This window comes from Pteropus medius, unplaced genomic scaffold (assembly GCF_902729225.1).
Source record: "Pteropus medius unplaced genomic scaffold, Ma_sr-lr_union100, whole genome shotgun sequence".
NCBI lineage: Eukaryota > Metazoa > Chordata > Mammalia > Chiroptera > Pteropodidae > Pteropus > Pteropus medius.
Window position 1 is genome coordinate 25,716,886 of NW_024349519.1, and position 22,051 is coordinate 25,738,936.

At 38.2% G+C, this 22,051-nt stretch overlaps 1 protein-coding gene across 7 annotated transcripts in view; it reads left to right on the plus strand.

Annotated features, from left to right (window-relative positions):
* The window catches only part of WWC2 (WW and C2 domain containing 2), a 170,712-nt gene that overhangs the window by 64,191 nt on the left and 84,470 nt on the right, over positions 1 to 22,051 (plus strand). For 6 of the 7 annotated variants that reach the window (XM_039882603.1, XM_039882606.1, XM_039882605.1 and 3 more), the window contains exon 2: positions 14,815 to 14,924. In XM_039882603.1, the coding sequence (XP_039738537.1) occupies positions 14,815 to 14,924 (110 nt within the window). Of the gene's footprint in view, positions 1 to 11,468; positions 11,494 to 14,814; positions 14,925 to 22,051 lie in introns of those variants that run through there. The other variant, XM_039882607.1, reaches the window with a different exon arrangement.

Consider the following 22,051-nt stretch of genomic DNA (forward strand, 5'->3'; position numbering starts at 1 on the left):
TCATTTCTTTTTCTTCTACTGATCCCATGTCTTCTAGTTTTCTTGGTTTCTTCTCTCGTTTTGGTAGAGTTGCCTTAAAAAGGCATAATTAATCTTGCATAGTAATTAACCCTGAACAGCACCAGCACCTAAAGAACTGGAGAAATAACTAAAGATGCAGCCCTGATAAGGAGATGTTAGTGAAAGTATATGGGAATATAGGAGGAACTTTATTTTATAAAGTCATTTTAACGATTTGCTTTACTAACTCAGGTGCTGCTAATCTAAAAGGTAACCAAGCAATGCTTTGCAATTGCAGTTCATTAACATTTTAGATTAAGAAACAGTTATTTATATTCACAGTTATGAAGAACTATATTTAGAGCTTTTCCCAGCCCACCCCACTTCACCTTGCACACTTTGCCAGCATTCAGCCTCATGACTTCTGTTTGCTTCAGATTGAATTTGAGTCAAAGCTCAAAGGGCATGCATTTTTGTTTATAACTAAGGGCTGATCTCTGAAGTTAGTATAGTTATCAGACATTCCTGACATTCCATACATCTAATTTTTAGTGCTTGGAGGATCTGGTGCTATGCCAGAGGAAAACAGGGGCTGGAGAGCACAAGGAAATACCATCAAAAAAAGCCGGCACATAAGTTATAAAAATCCAGTCATGTGTTTAACTAGTAAAGCAAACACTAGGTATGGAATTGATTTGTAGTCTGTTAACACCATTCCTTAGACTGCTCGGGAACGTTTCTTAGTTTTCTGATATTTGATTCTTGAAATTCCAACCCTGGAGCTTTAAAAAAAATCTATGATTCTTTCGGTTTATGTGTTGGTTGTACTCGAGGCCAAGATGAGGTGCTTTTCAGTGCAAAGCTTGGTATATCCTGAGAGTGATTTAGTGTGTGGTTGACAGGGGCCATCAGTACAGATGTAGTGGTCACCAGAAAGTACCCTCATTGAACACATGCGAATGAGCACCAGCCGTAGTTCTTGTTACCGAGGGCTACAAGTGGTAGACAAGACAGGCTGTGGGGAGGTCAAAGGAGAGACTATAGCAATAAACAAGATAAATTAGACATGATAATAACATCAAAGAAGTCAACTGGGTGATGTCATGGATGTCATTCCCTTAGATATACTTGTGTGTTAGTCAGCTCTGCTGAGTTAAGAAGCGGCTTGCAAATCTCAGTGACTTCTATCTACGGCAGACATCTGCTTTTGAGGAGAGGCGTGTGGGAACTGGGATGAGAGTTGGTGGCCAAAGGGAACTTGAGCATTACTGATAGTATTTTAGTATTATACAAGGAGGATGTACTCATGTAATTTCTACCTAAAATTTTACATAAAAAGAAAGATTTTTAAAAACTTTTCCCAGAAGATCGTCAACTGCTGTGTGGAGAATGGATTATAGAGGGACAAGAGTAGAAACACAGCAGTGAGTTAGGAAATTAGGGTACAGTCCAGGCAAGAGATTCTAGTAGCTTGGATTAGAGAGGTGGCAGTGAAGAAACTTGCGTGGATCGGGACTCTGTGTGGGAGGCTGAGCCTGCAGGATTTACGATGGATTGAATGTGGGGCGTGACGGAGACGGAAGCGTCAAGGATGACTGCCTCCCGGATGGTGACTTGAGCATCTGGATTGATGATCGTGCCATTTTCCAAAATGGGGAAGGAGTGAGGTTGAGGGCAGTGTTTGGGGGTGAGGGGATCAAGAGCTGTGTTTTACATAAGTTACATTCGACCTGGCTCTCAGATACCCCATGGAATGATTAGGTAGATGTTGGCTCCAATTAGTCTGGATCTCTACAGAGCTAGAAATCACTTGCTTTTTGTTTTCTCTAACAGACATCTGGGGAGCACCAAGTACCATGCTATGTGTTTAGAATACAGAGATGAAAAAACCACTAGGAACTCAATGAACCAAATAGATAAGTAAACCGAAGAATGTAAACAGTGTGAAAAGTGACCAATTTGAGTAAGAAAATATTTCCAAAGCCAAAGCTTCTACAATATTATTAAATAGTGACAGCCTAGAGAACAGGATGGCTTCCCTGAGACGATGCTCGAACTCACTTTTTAGGAAGGTGAACCTTACAGGAAGGGCACAATGGTGGGAAGGTGGATGGAGAGAAGATATTCCAGGGAGAGGGAACTGCGTGTATAAAAGCTTGTTTTTGCTACCTATGTATCAGGTTGACTGGTTTTCCTTTACATCTCCTGGGCTCTTTTTGGTAGGTCTTTCAGTAGTTGGTGGAGTTGGTGTCTGAAGTGCAAATGTCCTGCTCCTAGCTGTGAAGTAGTATAGTGTTTCTACCCTTTGCCAGCTTGTCCTGGGAATTCCTGGTATTAATGAGGGCATCTTATTGGTATTGGCTGATTTTCTTTCTTCTTTGATGTTTAGTGTTTGTAGACCACTATGCCAATAACTTGTGTCTACTGTGTCATAAAACCTGGTCCTTCTCACTAAGTGATGGGAATGACCCCACTAAGGGTCATTTCTTCCCCTCTCAGAAGCTAGATTTGGGAGGAAAAAGAGCTTGGCTTAGATGTGAATGTTCATAGCAGCATTATTGGTAATAGCTAGAAGCGGAAATAATCCAAATGTCTATAAATTGGTGAATGGATAAGCAAACAGTGGTATATCCATATGAGAATATTATTTAGCCATAAAAAAGATAGAATTCTTGAAACTCACAACATGGATATACCACAAAAACCTTATACTAAATGAGAGAGGCAAGATACAAGAAACCACAAATTGTATGATTCCATTTATATGAAATTCTGGAAAAAAGCCAATCTGTATAGATAGAAAGTAAATTAGTGGTTGCCTAGAGCAAGGAGTAGGGATGGCGCGGTGACTGCAAACAGGGACAAGGTATCTTTTGGGGGTGGTAGGAATGTGCTAAACCTAGATTGTATCATGGTGTTAACTAAAAATTTCTGATTTGTATGTTTACGATGGGCAAATTTTATGGTATTTAAATTAAACTTCAGTAATGCTGTTTAAAAAAATAAAAAGCTAAGCTTGAGATCATTAAATTCAAGCATGACCAGTACTTGCCTCCTGTGGTCAGGGTGATCAAGAGAGTGAAGATAGTTACTGGGGACTTAGTGTGTGAGAAGGAGACTCCACCGACGTCCACTCTGCCGGCCTGGGTTCCCCAACCTCCGAAGGTTACGTCTCATCTAACGGATGTGCAGCCTCTGAAGGTATAAGATAGAAAAGTGGGTGCTTTCATTCAGGGAGCTAACATTCTGTGATGAGGATTACTTTGTGTTCAGCTGCACTCCACCTACTTCCACTGTCACAGAGATGTCTTCACTGGTATTAATCGATTAATTTTCTGATGGTAGAACTGGGAGGCACTCTTAGAGTTCATTTGTTTCCAAACATTTAGCTACGACTCAGGGGAGCATTTTATGTCACGAGACGGCGTACACCTAGACGACAGTAGCTGGTTGTCTGTGGGAAAACTGCCGGAGGACTAGAAACATGTTTAACACATTTCGTATATCCCAGTGCGTGAAAAAAGCATCTAGTTCAATAAATATTTGATGACCTGGTGAATGCATGGATGAAATGTTCCTTTTTTGGTAGTTTGATTAATACTTCCTATTGGCAGGAAAGAAAAGATAGAGACCGAGGTGGGTTTTTTCCTCTTCCAGTTGAAGTCAGTTTTCTAAGCATTATTACTGTTATATCCTTTGTCCCATTAAATGTAGGCACATCCCAAGGCCTTGCCTGGCTCATTAATCTCATCCGTCATCTGTCCTCCCTGTGGAAATTTTAGTCCATATTTTACCTGCATGTTCCTCTGGCACCTCATACACAACATGTTTTAAAGTTAATTAATTACTCCTGATAATTTTGCTTACTCCTGCTGTACCACTATACTCCTCTGAAACTACCAAACCAAGACATTGTAGACTTTCTCAGTTGCCTCTTTCGTGTCGAGTACATTGTTTTGATAACACCCCCAACTTTTCATTATCCAGCTTCTACCTTCAAATGTCCAGGGACTGGGGACTCTGCATTTACTAGGTGCCTTTTCTCCTCCGTGGCAACCTCAAATCCTATTATTACTTCCCTTTCAGCAGCGCTCCTCACTGTCAGCGTGTTGGTTACCTTCTCTATTGCAGGTGCTTATTACCTGGTGGAAAATGGAAAACCAAGCTCTTTTTCAGCTTTTCTCCAGTCCTCTGCCTCTCACACTGTAGCAGGCCTTGGAAGCATGTGGCCCCGCCCTCAGAGTTTCTGATTTACGAGTTTTGGGGGAGGAACTTGATGATTTACATTTCTAACCCGTTCCTAGGTGATGCTGATGCTGCTGGTTGGGGCACCACTCTTTGAGAACCACTGTTTGAGTCTCTCTTCTGTTCAGTGCATCACAGTTAGGTTCACTCGCCTAAATTAAAATGTGTCCCAATTATGCCACCCCTGCTGGGGTCTTCCATTGGCCGAGAACCGCGTTTCCCAAGGTGGATGTAATGGAACCAGGGACATCACATTTAAGTAACTTTTAGTCATATGTTTTTTTTCCTATTTGACTTTTCTTTCAGCTCTTCAGTTAGATCAAGGAGAAAGTCTGTTTGGGGCTAGTATGTGTTTAACACCTTTCTAATATTTATTAGTTGTCTTTTTAACAGAGAGAGCAAGCCATAAGCTCTAAGCCTCTGCTAGCAATTCGTTAAAATTTTATTGTATCATTTTATTTTCTTCCATTTATTTTCAATGGCAGTGTTAAAGGACTACATTTTGAAAAGAATAGAACCCAGAGTCTTAGTTCTCGTATATCTTTTCTTTTAGTAGGTTTCATGCTTTAGTTTCATTTACCATAAATAATTCTTTTGATTTATCTGGAATGAATTTTGTTATAAGGAAGAACTAGGATCTAGCTGTTATCTCCTAACTGGCTATGCAGTTTTCCCAACACTTTTAAATAATCGATCTACTCATCATGAACAAAGTTCATGGATAAGTAATATCCTCGGGAAAAAAATTTGCAACTTGACAAAGTATTAATACCAAAATATATTGAAAGTTACTACAAATCATTAAGAAGGACAACATGATTTAAAAAAGAACAATTCACAAAAGAAACAAATAAACATAGAAAAGTTACGAACCTTACTGGTAGTTATTAGATTGCTCCTCTCCCAGCGACAGCGTCGAGGGACGGTGGAGTGTGGGTAAAGGGGCATTCTGTTACGTGCACGCCGGTAAAGCCCAAGTGGAGGAGAATATCAGAATTTAAAAAATTTAAATGCCAGTTTGTGTTTATCAGTTCTATCATGAATTTTTATAGTTTTAAATTTAAAAAGTGTATGTATTCCTTGACTTATTGCCAGGAATTTATTCTAAAAAATATTGGTAGAGCTGAAAATGTTTTCAAGCATGTTCATTGAAGCATTAGTTTCTCTTGAAGGAAGTTGAAACTTATATCTCTTAATTAGTGGTTAGTTAAATGATGGACTGTAAGCCACTCAATGTATGTAGGTATTAGAAGGTCGACGTAAACTACATCTATGCGCTTTGAAAGATTTCTAACTTGTATTGCAAACTGAATAGAGTTGTAGAAAATACACATAGTATGAGCCTATTTGTATGTTTTGTAAAGCATATGACTTTATAGATGGACTGAAAAGATACTAAAATATTGGAGTATATCTCATTCTATAGGAAAATAAAGGAGGGAATATAATAATAGTTTATCCTATTTTATGTATTCTTCATAGTGAGATTTTTATACTTGTGTTTTTTAAAGCAGGCCTCCAAACTATAGTATATGTATAGTTTATTTAGTTTAATACCAATCTTGTAAAAATGTGCGTAATATTATTTGTGTATCCATATCCATATGTATTTATATTTATTTAAGAAAACATAGCCTGAAATCAAATATAGTGTTAACTGTGGTTATTCCTATGTAATAAGGTTATAGGCATTCAAAAACATCTTCCCAGTTCCTTACGTTTGATAAAAATAATATAGGTTAATTTTAATTCTTTAATTAACCTCTTTAGGTTGACTATAACAAGGTTCTGCCCCTCCAGAGGGTGTGCCACGTGCCAGTGGCTTATTGTTCTGACTGGAGCACATTCTCCAGAGTGAATACTCGAGCTTCCTCCAGTCCTGGTCCTTGAACAATTATCATCTATGATGAAATCCGTAATGATTACATGTTGTTTGAACTGTAGGTAGGAGAATGATTGGTCGTTGTTTGTTTGTTTGTTCAATCTTGTTAGCCCTATTCCTCTCTCAAACATTCCTACCTTCTTTGCTAGCATATCCACTTAAATTTTCAAACTGTTTTCCAAAACCAAGTAATTCAACAAGCAAACATTTCTTGGCACTTAGGAGAGAAAAGAGGTTCAAGATAAAGTGTTTGCACACCACTGTTTTCTTCTCCAGGGTTAAATACTTTTTTAACTTGCTGAGTTCTTGAACCATCTGAGATAAATTCTTTTCCCTCTTTGTAACTAAGAATCTGTTTTCTATTTAGCTATTCACTTATGAAACCTAAATGTAATTATAATAAACTAAAATAAATTATAGGACCAGCTATTTTGATGCAGTATTGGAAGATTTTTCTCCTGTCTTGATCCATTGTCAGGAAATATTTATCAACTATCACCTTAATATCAATCTTCATATTGTTTTCGGTAAATGCATTTATTATTATAGACATGTAAATAGAAAATTTTGTTAAATGACTATCCTTCCATGATATAACTGTTTTCATTTCTGTCTTCCTTCCTAATTTGCATCCATTCAGTCAACACTGATTATGTAACAACTGTGTATGAGGCAGGCACTGTGCTGGAGATACAGAGAACAGAGCAGGGGCCCTGCCTTGGAGAAGCTCATAGGCTGGTGGGAGAGACAACAGTGTGTGTGGCAAGATGCCTTAGGTGGCTACTGAGTCTTTGTGGGGGTGTCAGGTGGGACAGGATTCAGGAACACTGTGTGAGAATAGCATTCCTAGGTTAGATGGAATCGACATTTGAATGGTTTTTTAATATTGCCAAATTGTTTTTTAAAAGGACTGTATTAAGATACAAAATCACCAGCAATAAATGAAAGTGACTGATTATTCACATCCTCTCCAGAACTAAGTTTCATCATTATTAAGACAAAGCAAAACAAAACAAAAACTTGATACTCTAGTAGGCTTAAAATGAAGCCTGATTATTGTTTTATTTGGCATTTATTTTTATAGCGAAGTTGAATTTTTTCCCATATTTTTATTTAATTCCTCTTGCGAAAATATTTTATTTACTTGGAGTCTTGGCATTATTATAACTTGTTACTTATTTTAAAAACAATTTATTGAGGTGAAATTCACATAACACATAATTAGCCACTTTAAAGTGAACAATTCAGTGACATTTAATACATTCTAAGTGTTGTGCAATCACCACCTCTATCCAGCTGCTTGTAAAACATTTCCATCACACCAAAATGCCCGTTAAGCAGTTTCTCTCCATTTACCCCTCTCCCTACCCCCTGGCAACTATTGATCTTTTTGTCTTCATGGATTTGTCAATACTGGATATTTCATATTCATGGATTCATACCATACGGGACCCTTTGTGTCTGGCATTTTCACTTAGCATAATGTTTTGGAGGTTCATCCATATTGTAGCATTTACTTCATTCCTTTTTACGGCTAAATAATATTCCATTGTATGTATATACCACACTTTGTTTATAGATATATAAATAATAAATGATAATAAATGATAGAGATTTGAGCTGTTTCCACCTTTTGGCCATTGTGAATACTGCTGCTATGAATGTGTGTGTACATGTAATTGTTTGGGTGCCTCTTTTCAGTTTTGGGGGGTATACATCTAGGAGTGGAATTGCAGGGTCATATAGTAATTCTGTATTTAAGGTTTTGAGGAACTGCTAAACTGTTTTTTATAGAAGCTGCACCATTTTATATTCTCACCAGCAATGTATGTACAGGGTTCTCATCTTTCCACATCCTCATCGACAGTTGTTATTTTCTGTTTTTTGTTTTTTATTTTTTAATTATAGCCATCCCGGTGGCTGTGACCTGGTACCTAATTGTGGTTTTGATTTGTATTTCCCTGATGACTAATGATGTTGAATACTTGTTAATATTTCATGTGTAAGTGGGAAAATGAAAGAAAAAGAAAGACTTGCATTTGAAGAACTTGTTTTAAAATTATTTAAAAGTCCTTTGAGGAAAAAAATGTTTACTTAAAATGAAATGAAACTGCCAAAATCCAAGAATTATTAAGCCATTAATTTTGTCTAAACATTTCATAGTTTTCATAATACAGCTATTTCTGAAGCACAGGCTTTTGCCTCCAGTTCATTTTTAAATGGAATTTATTTTCCATTTCTCCATTCCGTGGGTGCATTAGAGCTGTAATTTGTGCCTTTTAACCCATGGTTCTCAGTGCGATCCAAGGACCAACAGCATTAGCCTTACTTGGGAACTTGTTAGAGATTCCAGTTCTTAGGCTCCTACCTCTGACCTACTGAGTCAGAACCTCTGGGGGTGGGCTCAGCAGTCTGTCTTAATAAACCTTTTTTGGGTGAGTTGGATGTACACTTAGGTTTGAGAACCACTCTTCTAAATTAACATCTTTTCAAGCCAATCTTATATTAAAAAGCTTGTGGGAGATGTAATGCACAACTTTGGCCTTATTAGCACTACTTTTTTTTTTTAGCTAAAAGAGACAATATAAACAATTAAGTTGAATCATTTTCACCTCTCGCTTAAGAATCACACGTATAAATCATATAATTTTACTTGGAAATTGCTATTCAGTCTACAAATGTCAAAAAGAGGTAAATATTTTTTAAAAGCTCCTTTCAATCTTTGGTCAAATCGCTAAAGAATTGAAGAGTTGGGTGTCCTTATGTGTATTTTTTCTTTTATCTGGGATTGGACTTATTTCTTACATCTTCAGAGCCCCTGTCAGGAGGGTTTAAGTGTGAAGACCTGTGTAGCAGAGCGTGCAGCCGTTATCGCCGGAGAGTAGGTGCGCTCAGGGCAGCAGCCAGTCAGCAGTGTCAGCTCCAGACCAGGCCCCACTCCCACTTTCTCCCTCCAGAACATCTTAAAGGGACCCCTTTCTTGCCACTTATTCCAGAAATTGGTGGATAGTCAAATCCAAGTAATGTATCAGTAGTTAAATCTATGCATTAGATAACAATAGCGATAGCCACAGACTGCATAGTAAACCTAATGGCGAGAAACTACAAGTGTTCACTAGGCAGAGAAATACGTGTTGTATAATCACATGTTTATTTGATTATGAGTAAGGTTTTTTTCCTGCACAGGCTATTCAAATGGCAATGATAATTGTATCTACTTTGCCGTTTTACGAGGATTTAACTTACATATATATAATATATATAATATAATACATATAATATATATATTATATGTATTATGTATACATATAATACATATAATATATAGTATATGTATTATATTATATATATTATATATATATAAGCATGCGTGGTAGATGGTAAGCACTCAGTAAATGTTTTGTATTATTAGTATGTAATAATACATACTAATAATGTAATATTATATGTAAAAGTTGGCTTCTTTATACATAGAATATTGTAAGCATTGACATTTTTGCAAATAATATATCTGGGTCCCTATACCAGCAGCGTAAGTAATGTGCTCCTCTGAAGAAAAACACAGACAAATATTGACTTTCAGAAGTATATTCATGAAGTAACCACGGAATTGGGTTGGGTGGCCTTAGGGAGATTTGGACTTCTAAATCCTCCAGATGAAAAATCTCTAGAATTAGTTTGGAAGTAAATGTCAAAAGAGGAGCCAGAAGATTTGGGGAAAGACTTTTTAGGGTATGGCGGATTGAGTACATTTGTAGGATGAATAAGAAAAAATTAATCATATGAGAGGCGATTAATACTTGACAGTAGTTTATGGAGTGAGATTGCAGAGGAGGGAGAGACGGATGGGTTTAAGGGCAGATTGGCAGGCTTTTGCGTGGAGGAAGAATATGAGAAACAGTGAGAGGAACAGGCATTTGGGTTTGAGATTATTGTGTTCAAATATTGGAAAGCCCATCATATGGAAGGGGATTATATTAGTTTTTGTTCTGTTTTGGTTTGGTTTGGTTTTGGGCACCAAGGGATAAAAGTGGCGCCAGTGGGTGGTGAAAGCTATAGGAAGACCAGACCTAGGGCCAACATAGAAGAGAATTGTCTGAGGACTCAAGCAGGTGCAGAGATGACATGAACTAAATCTGAAGAAATGAGCCTGGTTAGACTACCAGTTATGCTGCTTACCAGCTACAGAACATTGGGTGAGTCGTTTGAATCTTGGAGCAGTGGTCCTCCTCCTTGACCCATTGCACCAGGCCTGGGGCCTTCCCTTTCTGGCAGTTCTCCTGTCTAATGTAATTCCTTTTGAAGAAATGAAGCTAATTTCCTCAAAGACATAGAACTAACCTTGTTACCCTCCTCTGAAGTGGTTTGTATAATTTCTCTTAAAAGCCGTTTCTTCTTGCTGCCACCATTCACTCTTTCCTCTCTTTGTTCCTGTGCATTGTTGATTTCCATGGCTAGAAGAGTGATAGAAACAGAAGTTGTTTAGGTAGGACTAATCAACATCATTATAAATTAAAATTCTTTCAGAACTATAGAAAGATTTCTGGTATTTTCCTCTCCCTTTAAAATTCAAATTGTGAACCCCATCCTTCCTTTCTCCCTGTTCTCTCTGTGAGATTGAGATGTTTGTGGGGGCAGGTTCTGTAGTAATCAGACAGTTGACAGTGAGAACTCCGCTTTGAGTTAGCTAAACAATGACAGCAGCAGATGCTACCAAGTAAAAATAACTGTTAAGACCTTTCACGTTCATGCTAAACTATGCATTTGGGAGGCTTGAATTGTGGCAAGAGTTTTATTAACCCGAAAATGGTTTCTCTGTTAAGTGCTTTTTCATTTGGTGCAATTAGTACACACTCTGTTGCAATTAGTACGTACAAACTCAGTTTTCCTGGATTTGTGCTTGTGCGCACACAGTATTCACCATCATGTAATTATGAAGAATAAATATATCTGTGTGTGGCATCTCATGTCATAGAACAGATATCCATAATGGGAGAATAAATACTAAATGACAGATTGTGTAAAAGAATGATACAGTGCCCAGAAGGAGAGGAAATACCATGCAAAGTTCAAATTTTATACGTAAACTTTGGCAAAGTGCTGCAGTAAATTGCCATTTTTTTCACATTAGTCACGGTGCAAAGGAAGACTGTTTTTTAAGCAAAGAGTTATCTCTGGAATTTAGCATAAAGACTCTTGTTAATTTTAGGCTTTTTGCATGATGTTGCTCCATTGTGGGGAACCAACAAAAAACAAACTCCATCCATTTTCGCTTCCTTAACATCAAAGAAGGATTGAATATTTCAGAGATTCCTTGGGCAGAACAAGAAGAAATTTAGAAGCTAATCAACATTTCTACTTACAATGTATGTTCTAATTCATATTGTTTTAATTTTGGAATACATCTGTTATTTGTTTAGTGTTATTCTTTGTATATCATAGTAATATGTTCCCTTTATCAGGATAGCAGCATAACTGACTGCTTAATTTGGTTTGGTACCTGAGAATGTTATTCTATTTATATCTTGTAATTTGGATAAAAATTAAATCCTAAAATTTCGAAATTTACAAATATGTATGAATGGGTTTGCTTCATAATAGAGTGTGAGGAAAAGATATATATTTATCCAGATACAGAAAATAAAGTATTAAATTGACTTTTGAAGTGACGCTGCAAGGAAACTTTTATGTTAAACTTTCCAGGAATGGAAACGTCTGAATTTTTAGCTGAGTTCACAGTTATATATATCATATAGATCTAATTCTAGTCTTGGAACAGCGACAGTTAATAAAATACTTATTATCTGTTGAACAATTAATGGGGAAAACTGGATTATTTCCAAGTATAATCAAGTTACCATGACTTGTAATTATAGCACATGTTCTGAAGCTTTTGTGACTTCTGATTCTAAGACTATTAAATATATTCATGTCATATTCATGCTTAAACATGTTGATTTGGTGCCAAGATAAAACTTGTATAGTATCTCTCTTTTGTCATTTAAACTTCCATTTCCAAGTCTTCTTATTCTTCATTTCTTTAGAATGCATGTACCTTTTATAGACAGCATTGAGAAAGGAGTTAGGGAAAGAAAATCCTCAAACAGAGTAACATGCCGAATATCCTGGCACCGGCGCTTTGTCTAATCAGCTTTATTGAAGTCATCAAAGATCAGTCTTATAGACAGCGTATGGAGACAAGGCCATTTCCTGTGGCATGCGGATTTTTTGATATAGTATCTAATTTCTGTGTCAAAAGAAAACTCAATTTTCCTGGGCAGTTTATATGATAGAAAATGGAATTTGGGCACAATTCTAAAGAGCTCGGTTTTTTGACTCAGATCGAGTTCATATTGACTCCTGGTTTGCAAAAGTAAATATGGCAAGTTGCCATATTTGGGCACATTGCTTAACACATCTGAGATTCATTTCACTCATCTAATATATATATTGAAGCTTACCATTTGTCAGGCGTTATACTCTTTAGTTCCCATTTAAGCTTTTCCTCCCCCGCCCGCCCTTAAAAAATAGGTTGGGAAACAGGGGCTTTTAAGGTTACTAACCTGCCCTAGGTTGTGCAGCAAGTAAGTGGCAGAACAGGGTTTGACCCAGGTCTCTTTGATGCCAAATCTTAAGCTCAATTTCTGAGCCAGTGGTTCCCAAGTTCTCTGAATTACCTGGAGAGCTTGATTAAACATAAGTTGCTGGGCCCTAGAGTTTCTGATTCTGTAGGTCCACTAAAGGGCCCAATAATTTATTTCTAACCAGTTCCTAGGTGTTGATGCTGCTGATTGTGAGGTGTACTTTGAAAACCACTGTTCTAGACTATGCTGTCTGATTCAGTTCCTCCAGAGAGTAATGAGACAATTCACATGTCATGCTTGTATTAATTGCTAACATTGATTGACTACTTACCGTGTCCTAGACACTGTTGTAAATTAATCCCTTTTTATCTTTCCATTAATCTTTGGAGATAGTTAATTGCAGGGAGAGGATAGAGGTGTGATCACCACCTAAAAGAGAAGGAAGCTGAGGCAGAGAGGCGCTCAGTGAGGGGGTCTCCCAGCGAGTCAGTGGCAGAGCTGGTTGTATTTCTGTCACATGAACTGGTTTCGAAGGTTAGTATCCCTGGAGCCATCTTCAGAAGCAGACTTCATTCCAAGGGGTAAAGAGAGACACTTCCTTCCTTTCATTCATTGGTGTTTTATGTCCTTGGAGGAGAGCTATTGCAGGCTAGGCCTAGGAAGAATGGGGATTCCCTTCTCTTCATATTGTTCTCCCAATTTTCTGAGGGTAGATGATGTACTTTGTTATTCAGATGATTGATGTAATTCTGGAAGCGAGCTATATTTCAGTTGAGCTATGAGATCGTTGATATTCATTTGCATGAATTAAAGGGATTCCAGGTGATTTCTTATGTAGGATGGTGCGGGGTGTCATTGCATTGAATTAGAAGATATGTCAGCTGATGTTGGCCGCTCTACAACTGGGCATCACTAATCTGTAGTGCTAGCCTGCTGGTGGCTGCTCTGACACCCAGGAAAAATCTTAAAACCAAAAATGAAGAAAGTGAGAGAGAAAATCAACCCATAATTAAGTCTGAAACCTATACTCTGCTAAGGAAACGGTGGTTTCTTTATTTTTTTTATCATCTTTTTTTTTATTAGTTTCAAGTATGCAATACATTGGTTAGACATTTATATCGTTTATAAAACAATCCCTCAAATTGCTCCTTCTCTCTTCTGGTTTTCCATCTAGCCAATATATTAATGCTGACTGCATTCCCTATGCTGTGCTCCCCATCCCTGTGACCATCTATCAACTACCAATTTGTACTTCTTAAACCCTTCACCCCATTCTCCCAGACCTCCCAACCCCCAACCCCCTCTCTCTGTCACCAAATTGTCCTCTGTATTTGTGAGTCGGTTTTTGATTAGTTTGTTCTGTTCCTTAAATTTCACGTATAAGTGAAATCATATGGTATTCATCTTTCTCTGTCTGACTTCACTCAGCATAATCCCCATTAGTTTTAAAGCTTAAAGAGAGTATAAGGCAGTTTCAGAAGGTGATATTACATTGATAATAGGTGCTTTGTGTGTTTCGGTCTGTTAAAAATTTTGTTGAGTGACTATTATATATAAGATACTTATCAAAATATGTTTGTCTCACCTCTCAAGAACTCACAGTGGACCTCACCACTATGTAAGTGTTTAATTCATTTATATAAAGAGCATCCAAACCTGAAGTTAGTGTAACCTGATGTATATCTCGCCTCAGAGGTACTGATATGATGACTTCCATGATGCCAATACTCAAATCCTGGAGCGAATTTTTCTTTTTAATGGGATAACTAGCTGTAGAGCTACTTGCAGCTAGATCCCAGCCCTCCTTCTTCCTGATTTAAGATGCCCTTGTTTATTTATTATATAGATTTATATCGCAGTCTTAAGCTGTGAGCTCTCAAAAGGGTATTATGATTTATTGCTTTTTTTTTGGATGTTCATCTCTGTATTTTATCCTTGTCGTTTTTTTCTGTAAGGTTTCAAACACAGCGGTGCTATCTCTACAAACGATCAAGAACCAAAAGGAAAGGCAGCCTGCACATTTAACTGTGGTTAGGGCGCTGAATTTTGACCTATATGGTTTGATGGAAAGAATCACCTGTGCATTTTTCTGGTTTGTTATAGGTTAACGAAGCCCTTGTCGTTTGCGGATTGCGTTGGGGATGAGCTGCCGTGGGGATGGGAAGCAGGGTTTGACCCTCAGATTGGTGTCTACTACATCGATCACGTCAACAGTAAGTTATTCTGTTTGGCAAAGCAAATATATCAGAAAAGTAATCCCCCCCAAATCTAGAGTCATACAAAAAAGTAAACATTTTATAAAGTGTATTTCTTTATTTTAAGCCCCGTTTTCTCAGGGACTAATGTTTAGCTGAAATTCCAAAACCACTTTTGGAATTTGGGGCATGTGTGTAGAGTGGGGCTTGTGGGGACAGAGAGAGGTAGGCATTTGGTCTGTCTGCCTGCCTCGTAGGGAGTGAAGGTTTAGGGGCCACTGGAGACCATGAACCCTTTGGCTCCTCCTGCTGTGACCACTGCACCTTCAGATTGGGCTTCCTCTTGTCCTTGCCATGGAAAAGGTGGACATTGGTACAGTCTGGTCTAATGGCACAGCTGCGTGTGTGTCGATGGTGGGGTCACGGGAGGAACTGATGCTCATCACCAACTCTGGACAGTGCAGCTGTAGCTACAGAAAAGCCCTAAACCTTGTCTTGTTTCTGCTTCCTGATTTTTTTGTGGTTGGAAGGGGAACACTTCTCACTTCAATAGCTTTTAAATCTGTCACATCCCTGACATGGGAAGGCTAAGACAGAGGATTACCGTGGCCATGAACAACTTTTTAAAACACACACTTGAAGTATTTTTTGGTTTGTTTATATATGTGTGTGTATGTGTGTGTTTATATTTATATATATATATATATATATATTTTAAATTTATTAATTTTAATCAGTTTCAAGTATACAGTACATTGGTTAGACATCTATACAGTTCATAAAATGATCCTCCCAATTGCTCCCTGCCTCCCCTGACCCTCCACCTAGCCAACGTATTAATGCTAACTGCGTTCGTTATGCTGTGCTCCCCATCCCCATGACCATCCATCAGCTACTAATTTGTACTTCTTTAACCCTTCACTTCATTCTCCCAGCCCCCCAAAACGCCCTCCTCTCTGTCCGTCACCAAATTGTCCACTATATTTGTAAGTCTGTTTTTGATTAGTTTGTTCTTTTTATTCCTTAGATTCCACATGTAAGTGAAATCATGTAGTGTTTATCTTTCTCTGTCTGACTTAAATACCTTCTAGATCCATCAAAGCAATGTCTTTTTCCATCCCCTTTCTTTAGTCTGTGTGTGTCTATTAATCTGAAGTGAGTCTTTTGTATTTTTTCTTCTTAAAGAAGTCCCTCTAACCTTTCCTATAATACTGGCTTGGTGGTGATAAATTCCTTTAGCTTATTTTTGTCTGGGAAGCTCTTTATCTGTCCTTCAACTCTAAATGATAGCTTTGCTGGATAAAGTATCCTTGATTGTAGGTCCTGGGTCCTCATGCTGTCAAATATTTTGTGCCAAGCCCTTCTGTCCTGCATAGTTTCTTTTGAGAAATCAGCTGCCAGTCTTATGAGTGTTCCCTTATAAGTAATTATCTGTTTTTCTCTTGCCGCTATTCTTTCTTTGTATTTAACCTTTAATATTTTAATTATGATGTGTCTTGGTGTGGGCCTCTTTGGATCCCTGATTTTTGGAATTCTCTGAGCTTCCTGGGGTTTTATGTCCACTTCCTTCACCAGGTTAGGGAAGTTTTCCATCATTATTTCTTCAAACAGCTGTTCAGCATCTTAATTTTCTTCAGTTATGCCAATCAGATGGATATCTGGACCCTTAATAGTGTGCCATACGCTCCTTAAATTATTTTTATAGTCTTGGGATCTTATCTCTTGCCATTCTGATTGCATGTCCTTGGCTTTCCCGTCCTCTAAATAGGTCATTTGATCCTTTTCTTTATTCACTTCGTTTATTCCTTTATTCATTTAATATACTTCTCATCTCAGATAATATGTTCTTCATTTCAGACTGGTTTCCTTTTATAATTTCCATTTCCATTTTTATGTTTTTTATCTCTTTGTGGAAGTTCTCACTGAATTTATCGACACTTCTCAAAGTTCATTGAGCATCTTTATAACCAGTGTTTTGAACTCTGCATCTGTTAGATTACTTGACTCCATTATATCTGTATTTCTGTTCTCTTCTATGATTTCTGCTTCTTTGTCTTCCCATTTTGGCTGCCTTTCCGTGTCTGTTTCTTTGTACTAAGCAAAGCTCCTAAATCTCTCAGTCTTATTAGTGTGGATTTGTGAAGGTAGGTGTCCAGTGGCACAGTCCTGAGAAGGCCAAATTTCGCTGCAGGCCAAATTTAGCCCAAGCCTCTACCCCTCCGGGGCCACCTGTTAAGATTCAGCAAGCAATCTGCAGGTGCTTGTGTTCATAGTTACCTCAAAAGGCCACACTAGAAACCGAGGCCAGCTGCCTCCCGTGTGAGTCTAGGTGCTGCTCAGCAAAGAGCACCTGACTCACTGAGGATACACCTGGATGGGGTTGGGTGGGGCTGCGAGTTGGGGGTGGTGGGGTTTCAGGGAATCCTCTGGGCAGAGCAGCCTCTGTTATCCAGTTTGATGACATCACAGCCATGGTGGCACTGGGAGAGGGGAGGGCTCAACATGAACAATAGATACCATTGGCACTTCTGTTCAGAGCGAATCTCTCCTCGGCCCTCACTCTGACAACGTCTCCCTATAAGTCTCTGGTGCCCCCTGCGCACAACAGAATCGGCACTAGTGCTCACAGTGAGTAGGTCCGTTACCGTGAAAGTTTGCTCGAGGATGTGGCCCTTTAAGAAGCTTGTGCTGCTGCTGCAGCCTCTGTCTCACTCAGCCTCTGCGGACCGGGCAGCCCCGTGTCCTCCCCTCGTCCTACCTTCTGCCTTTGCAGGGTGATTTCTTAGATTTCTCCCTAGTTGTAAGGCTTGTTCATCTAGATCCCAGGCGATTTTTCCTTCTTGCTGCTCCTTGTTTCTGTCACAACTTTGCTTTGGTTGCCAGAGGGATGAACAGAGCTTCTATCTACACCATTTTTTCCCCTCTATTTATATTTAACTCTATTACCCCTTGAAAAATTTATTCATATGGTCGCATTAATACTGATATTCATTTTTCTTATTTCAATTAAAAATAATTTCATATTTATAGATTTTGAAAAATACATAATACATTTATACTTATTATCTTAATTCTCTTAGGTCTATTCATATATTAAAAATTTATATAATACAATACTGTTTAATATCTTTAGGAACAATATCATTATAGAAAATTATTTTATTTATTGTTCGTTTATTAGTGATGGCTTGCAGCTGCCCTTGTGTAGGTACATGAAGTTTTTGAGAGGCACAAAAAACTCATATTAATATCTCTTAGAAATCTAAAAATGTTAAATATGTAAAGTGTGTTTACGTCACATATCAAATTTGTGAAAATACCCTTGCGTTGATTTTGTTGAGGTCTTTCTTTATCTGGGCAAATCTTCATTTCCCAGGATGATTGGAAGGGGTTCCAGAACTGATCGAACTGCGCCATTTGCGCCTCAAATCTGCAGAGGCTGAAGTTCGTGGGGTGTGTGGGGTTGGACGAGAAGGCTTTGTGCCTCCAAGTGATCTGGTGCAAGGCTCCAGGAAAAGTGTGACTGGGATGAGGGACTCACTCCAGTAATTTATACCAAAAAGAGGTGCTCTGCCTAAGAGACAACCAAAAAATGGATAATAAAATGCTCACCCCCAACCCAGTGGCATCAGAGATGATGACTATTAAGCGTGGCAGCAGTGTGAATCACTAAAAGTTATGGCAGAATAGGTTTGAAGACTATGAGATTGTCTAATTCTCACAGGTAGATAAGATAGAGGGGTTGAAAGAAGCAAGGACTGGGAAGTATTAAATCAATTTTTCATTAAATGCATGTAGTTAGTAACCTGACTAACTACATCTGGTGCACATAGTTTGGGAACCAGTTTTTATGCATACATTAGTTTAACATAAATACAAACAACAAGTTTCTATATGTTTTGTCTCCACTTCTTTTTTATATTAGAAAAAATGTAACTTTTTCATAGAGATGTTATCTCTCCCTAGAATGTTTCTGTACATTCCATGAAGAAATCTTAATTGTGGGTTTTAAAGTTACCTTTTATTTTTGCATTTTCTAATAACCCTTTCTCAATACTATATTATTATATACTAGGTTTTATTGCTTATCAAGGATTGACAGCCAAATACTTTAATGTTATAGAAGGAACTAATTCTAGTAAAATTAAGTTCTTTTTAAATAGTCATAATTCATTCTTATGTCACTGAAAATAAACAATTCGGTGGAATATCTATAATGTATAAATATTTAAATCTCACTTTTATACTTATTTTATATGAATAAAAGTTTTTTTTTTTTCTTAAATATCATTTAGGGAATCCAAAGCAAGCGTACTTGTCTCGGTTTGACAGAAATAAGCTCTCATGGCACTAAAATGAGAAAATTATTTCCCTCCCACTACGTCCAGACTCTTGGGGTTCTGAGCCCACCTCAGGGCTTTCTCTTCTCAGAGGGACAGGTGTTCTGAACACCACCCCCCTCACGCGAAGATCCCTCTTAACTTTTGTTTCCCGTCCTTCTCTCCTACTTTGCTTTGCTTCTTTACCAGTCATTTCCTGATTCTAAAGTTTTCTCTCACCATTTCTATATTTTTATTTCTAGTGGTTCTTTTATCTTGGTATTTAAACACAGAAACTCTCAAAATAAAACCAAACCAAAACTACAAAAAAAAACCCAAATAAAACAATCTTCCTCTCTGCCTCTCCCTCCTCCCTTCCTCTCTCCCACTCACTCATACTCAAAACCATCTTTCAACACAAATCCCTTACCAGCTATGGTCCTCTCTATTTTTCCCTTCACCGTGAAACTGACTGAAAGCCACCATCCTTATGAACTCAACTTCCACCATTGTTTGCCAATAGAAACTGCTCTTGAGGATGTCACCTGAGACCCCACAAATGATGAAGTCCAAACAACAGCATAGTATTGTCTTCCTTGATCTGACAGAGTCCTTGTCACTCTGGCTCTTTACTCCTTTGGATTTCATGACGCCCTCTGTTGGAATTTCTTTTACATACCTGGCTATTTCTGCCCGATTTTCTCTTGCTTATTTCTTCTTCGCCTGTACCTAGTTAGTAGGATTTCCATAATAGTCTTCTGTTTGCACTCTGCAGATATTCCTGGGTGATGACTTCAGTTACTTCCTTGAGGCCGATGGCTGCCAAATTTGTCTCTCAGAGCCTTTCCCAGAGTTCCGAATGCGTATATTTGATTCCTTACTATTAGGCTCTTTGCTGTCTGCCACCGCTGGCCTCCATTTTCATCTCCTGCCCTGCCCTGGCTCTGGAGGACTGTCCCTCTATGCCCTGTGCTTCCTTGGCTTTTCTGCCTTTCTTTGCATTTGTTGTTTCTAGCCCCAAGCACTCTCTGCCCAGCCCTTAGGCCCTCTTGGCCTACTGCCATATCCTTCTAGGGTCCATCTGCTCAGGCCCCACTGCTTCCCAAGGGCCATCTCTAGTACCCAACCCTCCAACTTGCATGTCCCCACCTCCATCCTGAATTAGGGTCCCTGTCCAGGTATTTCTATAGTACCAGGTACTAAGGCATTTTTAAAAATCACTTGTCATATTTATTTAAGTTATTTATTTGTACGCTTTACTCACTGAATTGTCAGCTTCTTGCGAATAGTGGCTGCATCTTTGTTTTTTATCCTTGGGTACTTAGTATAATGATAAACTCTTAAATGCTAGAAGGAAGAGCTTTATTGTTTAACTTGCAGATTAAAAGCTTTCTGTTTGTTTTCAAAGAAATTAAAGTGCATTTCAAGTATAAATTATGCTTCAGAAAGCACCATTCTGAATATTTAAAAACCTGATTCTCACTATAAATTTTTACGTCTGCCATTTTGCTCTAGTGCGGTAGCGGCGTCTCAGTGGCCTGATGGATTTACTGTGCCCTAAAGTGCCCCAATTACCAACAGCAAGTAGTTTCCCCACTAAAAAGGATCTGGTCCATTATCTCATTAATCTTAAAGACATTCCTGTGAAGTAGTGTAGGGAGCAAATGGTATTATCTTCTCATAACAGCTGGTCCGCACATATGTTGTATCTTGACATTGTGTAGTTTCAGCATTATTTTCTCTTTATCTTGATAAAAAATGAAATAAAGAATGTTTGGCTATTTAATATTATTTCTCTGTAACACTATTGAATATTTAGAAGTAAAAGATTTGACCTTGACAATGATAGTTATATTAGGCCTTAAGTGTTTTATGAAGGATTTCAGCTTTTAGTAGGGGTGTGTGTGGAGTGAAGGTATAGATTTTGGAGGGGAATGCTAACTAACCAGAAGGTAATTATGAAGTACTGTTTATAAGGTTTTGGGTTTATAAGGTTATATTATCACTATAACCAGGAGTAAATCACTTTTTGGTAGGGTAAGAGTTATACTCTAATTTTTTTGTCTTTCCTTTAGTAATTGAGGTCTCATTTGCATATAAGAAAATGCACAGATTTTAAGTGTGTATCTCAGTGAATTTTGACAATGTGTAATCCTTTGTGATTCTCACTGCAGTCAAGATACAGAATATGCACATCACCCCAGTAAGTTCTTGGAGTTTTGGGGGGGAAAATGAGAAGGTATAGTAGAATGTGGTAAAAAAAAAAGCCATCATCACGCTAAGAGAACAAAGGAGAACAACTAGAAGCTTGCTACGCATTCTGAAGGGGGTAGCTGGGCTACTTAGAGAAAGGTCTTTAAGCCAATACCCAAAGAATGAGTTAGCCAGACCTAGAGAATAGGGATTTGGGGTAGGGTTTGGAGGTTGGGAAAAGGAGAAACTTCCTGCAAGAAGGAAGACCACAAGTAAAGTAAAAGGTCTGGAGAGGCCACAGAAAGCAGGGCTTGATGAAGGAAAGAGAAGAAATTTCCTGCAGCTGAAGGCTGGTGTGGATGGGACGGGAGAAGAGGGACAGAGAAGTGAACAGGGCCTCGGTTCCTACGGGACTCTTGTCTGGAACGTTTCAAAGCCCCCTTTCATCACTGCCTGTTGCATCGAACCTTACTTTTTCAGCCAGGGGACATCCCTGTGTCTCTAAATTGCCGTAGCACTTAAGCATTCTCCTCTCAAGGCTCCTATTACTTTCTACTGTATAAAAGAGTTGTGTGGTTTTATAAATTCATGTGTCACAATGTGTTTTATATTTTATAAGTTCTTGGAAGGATC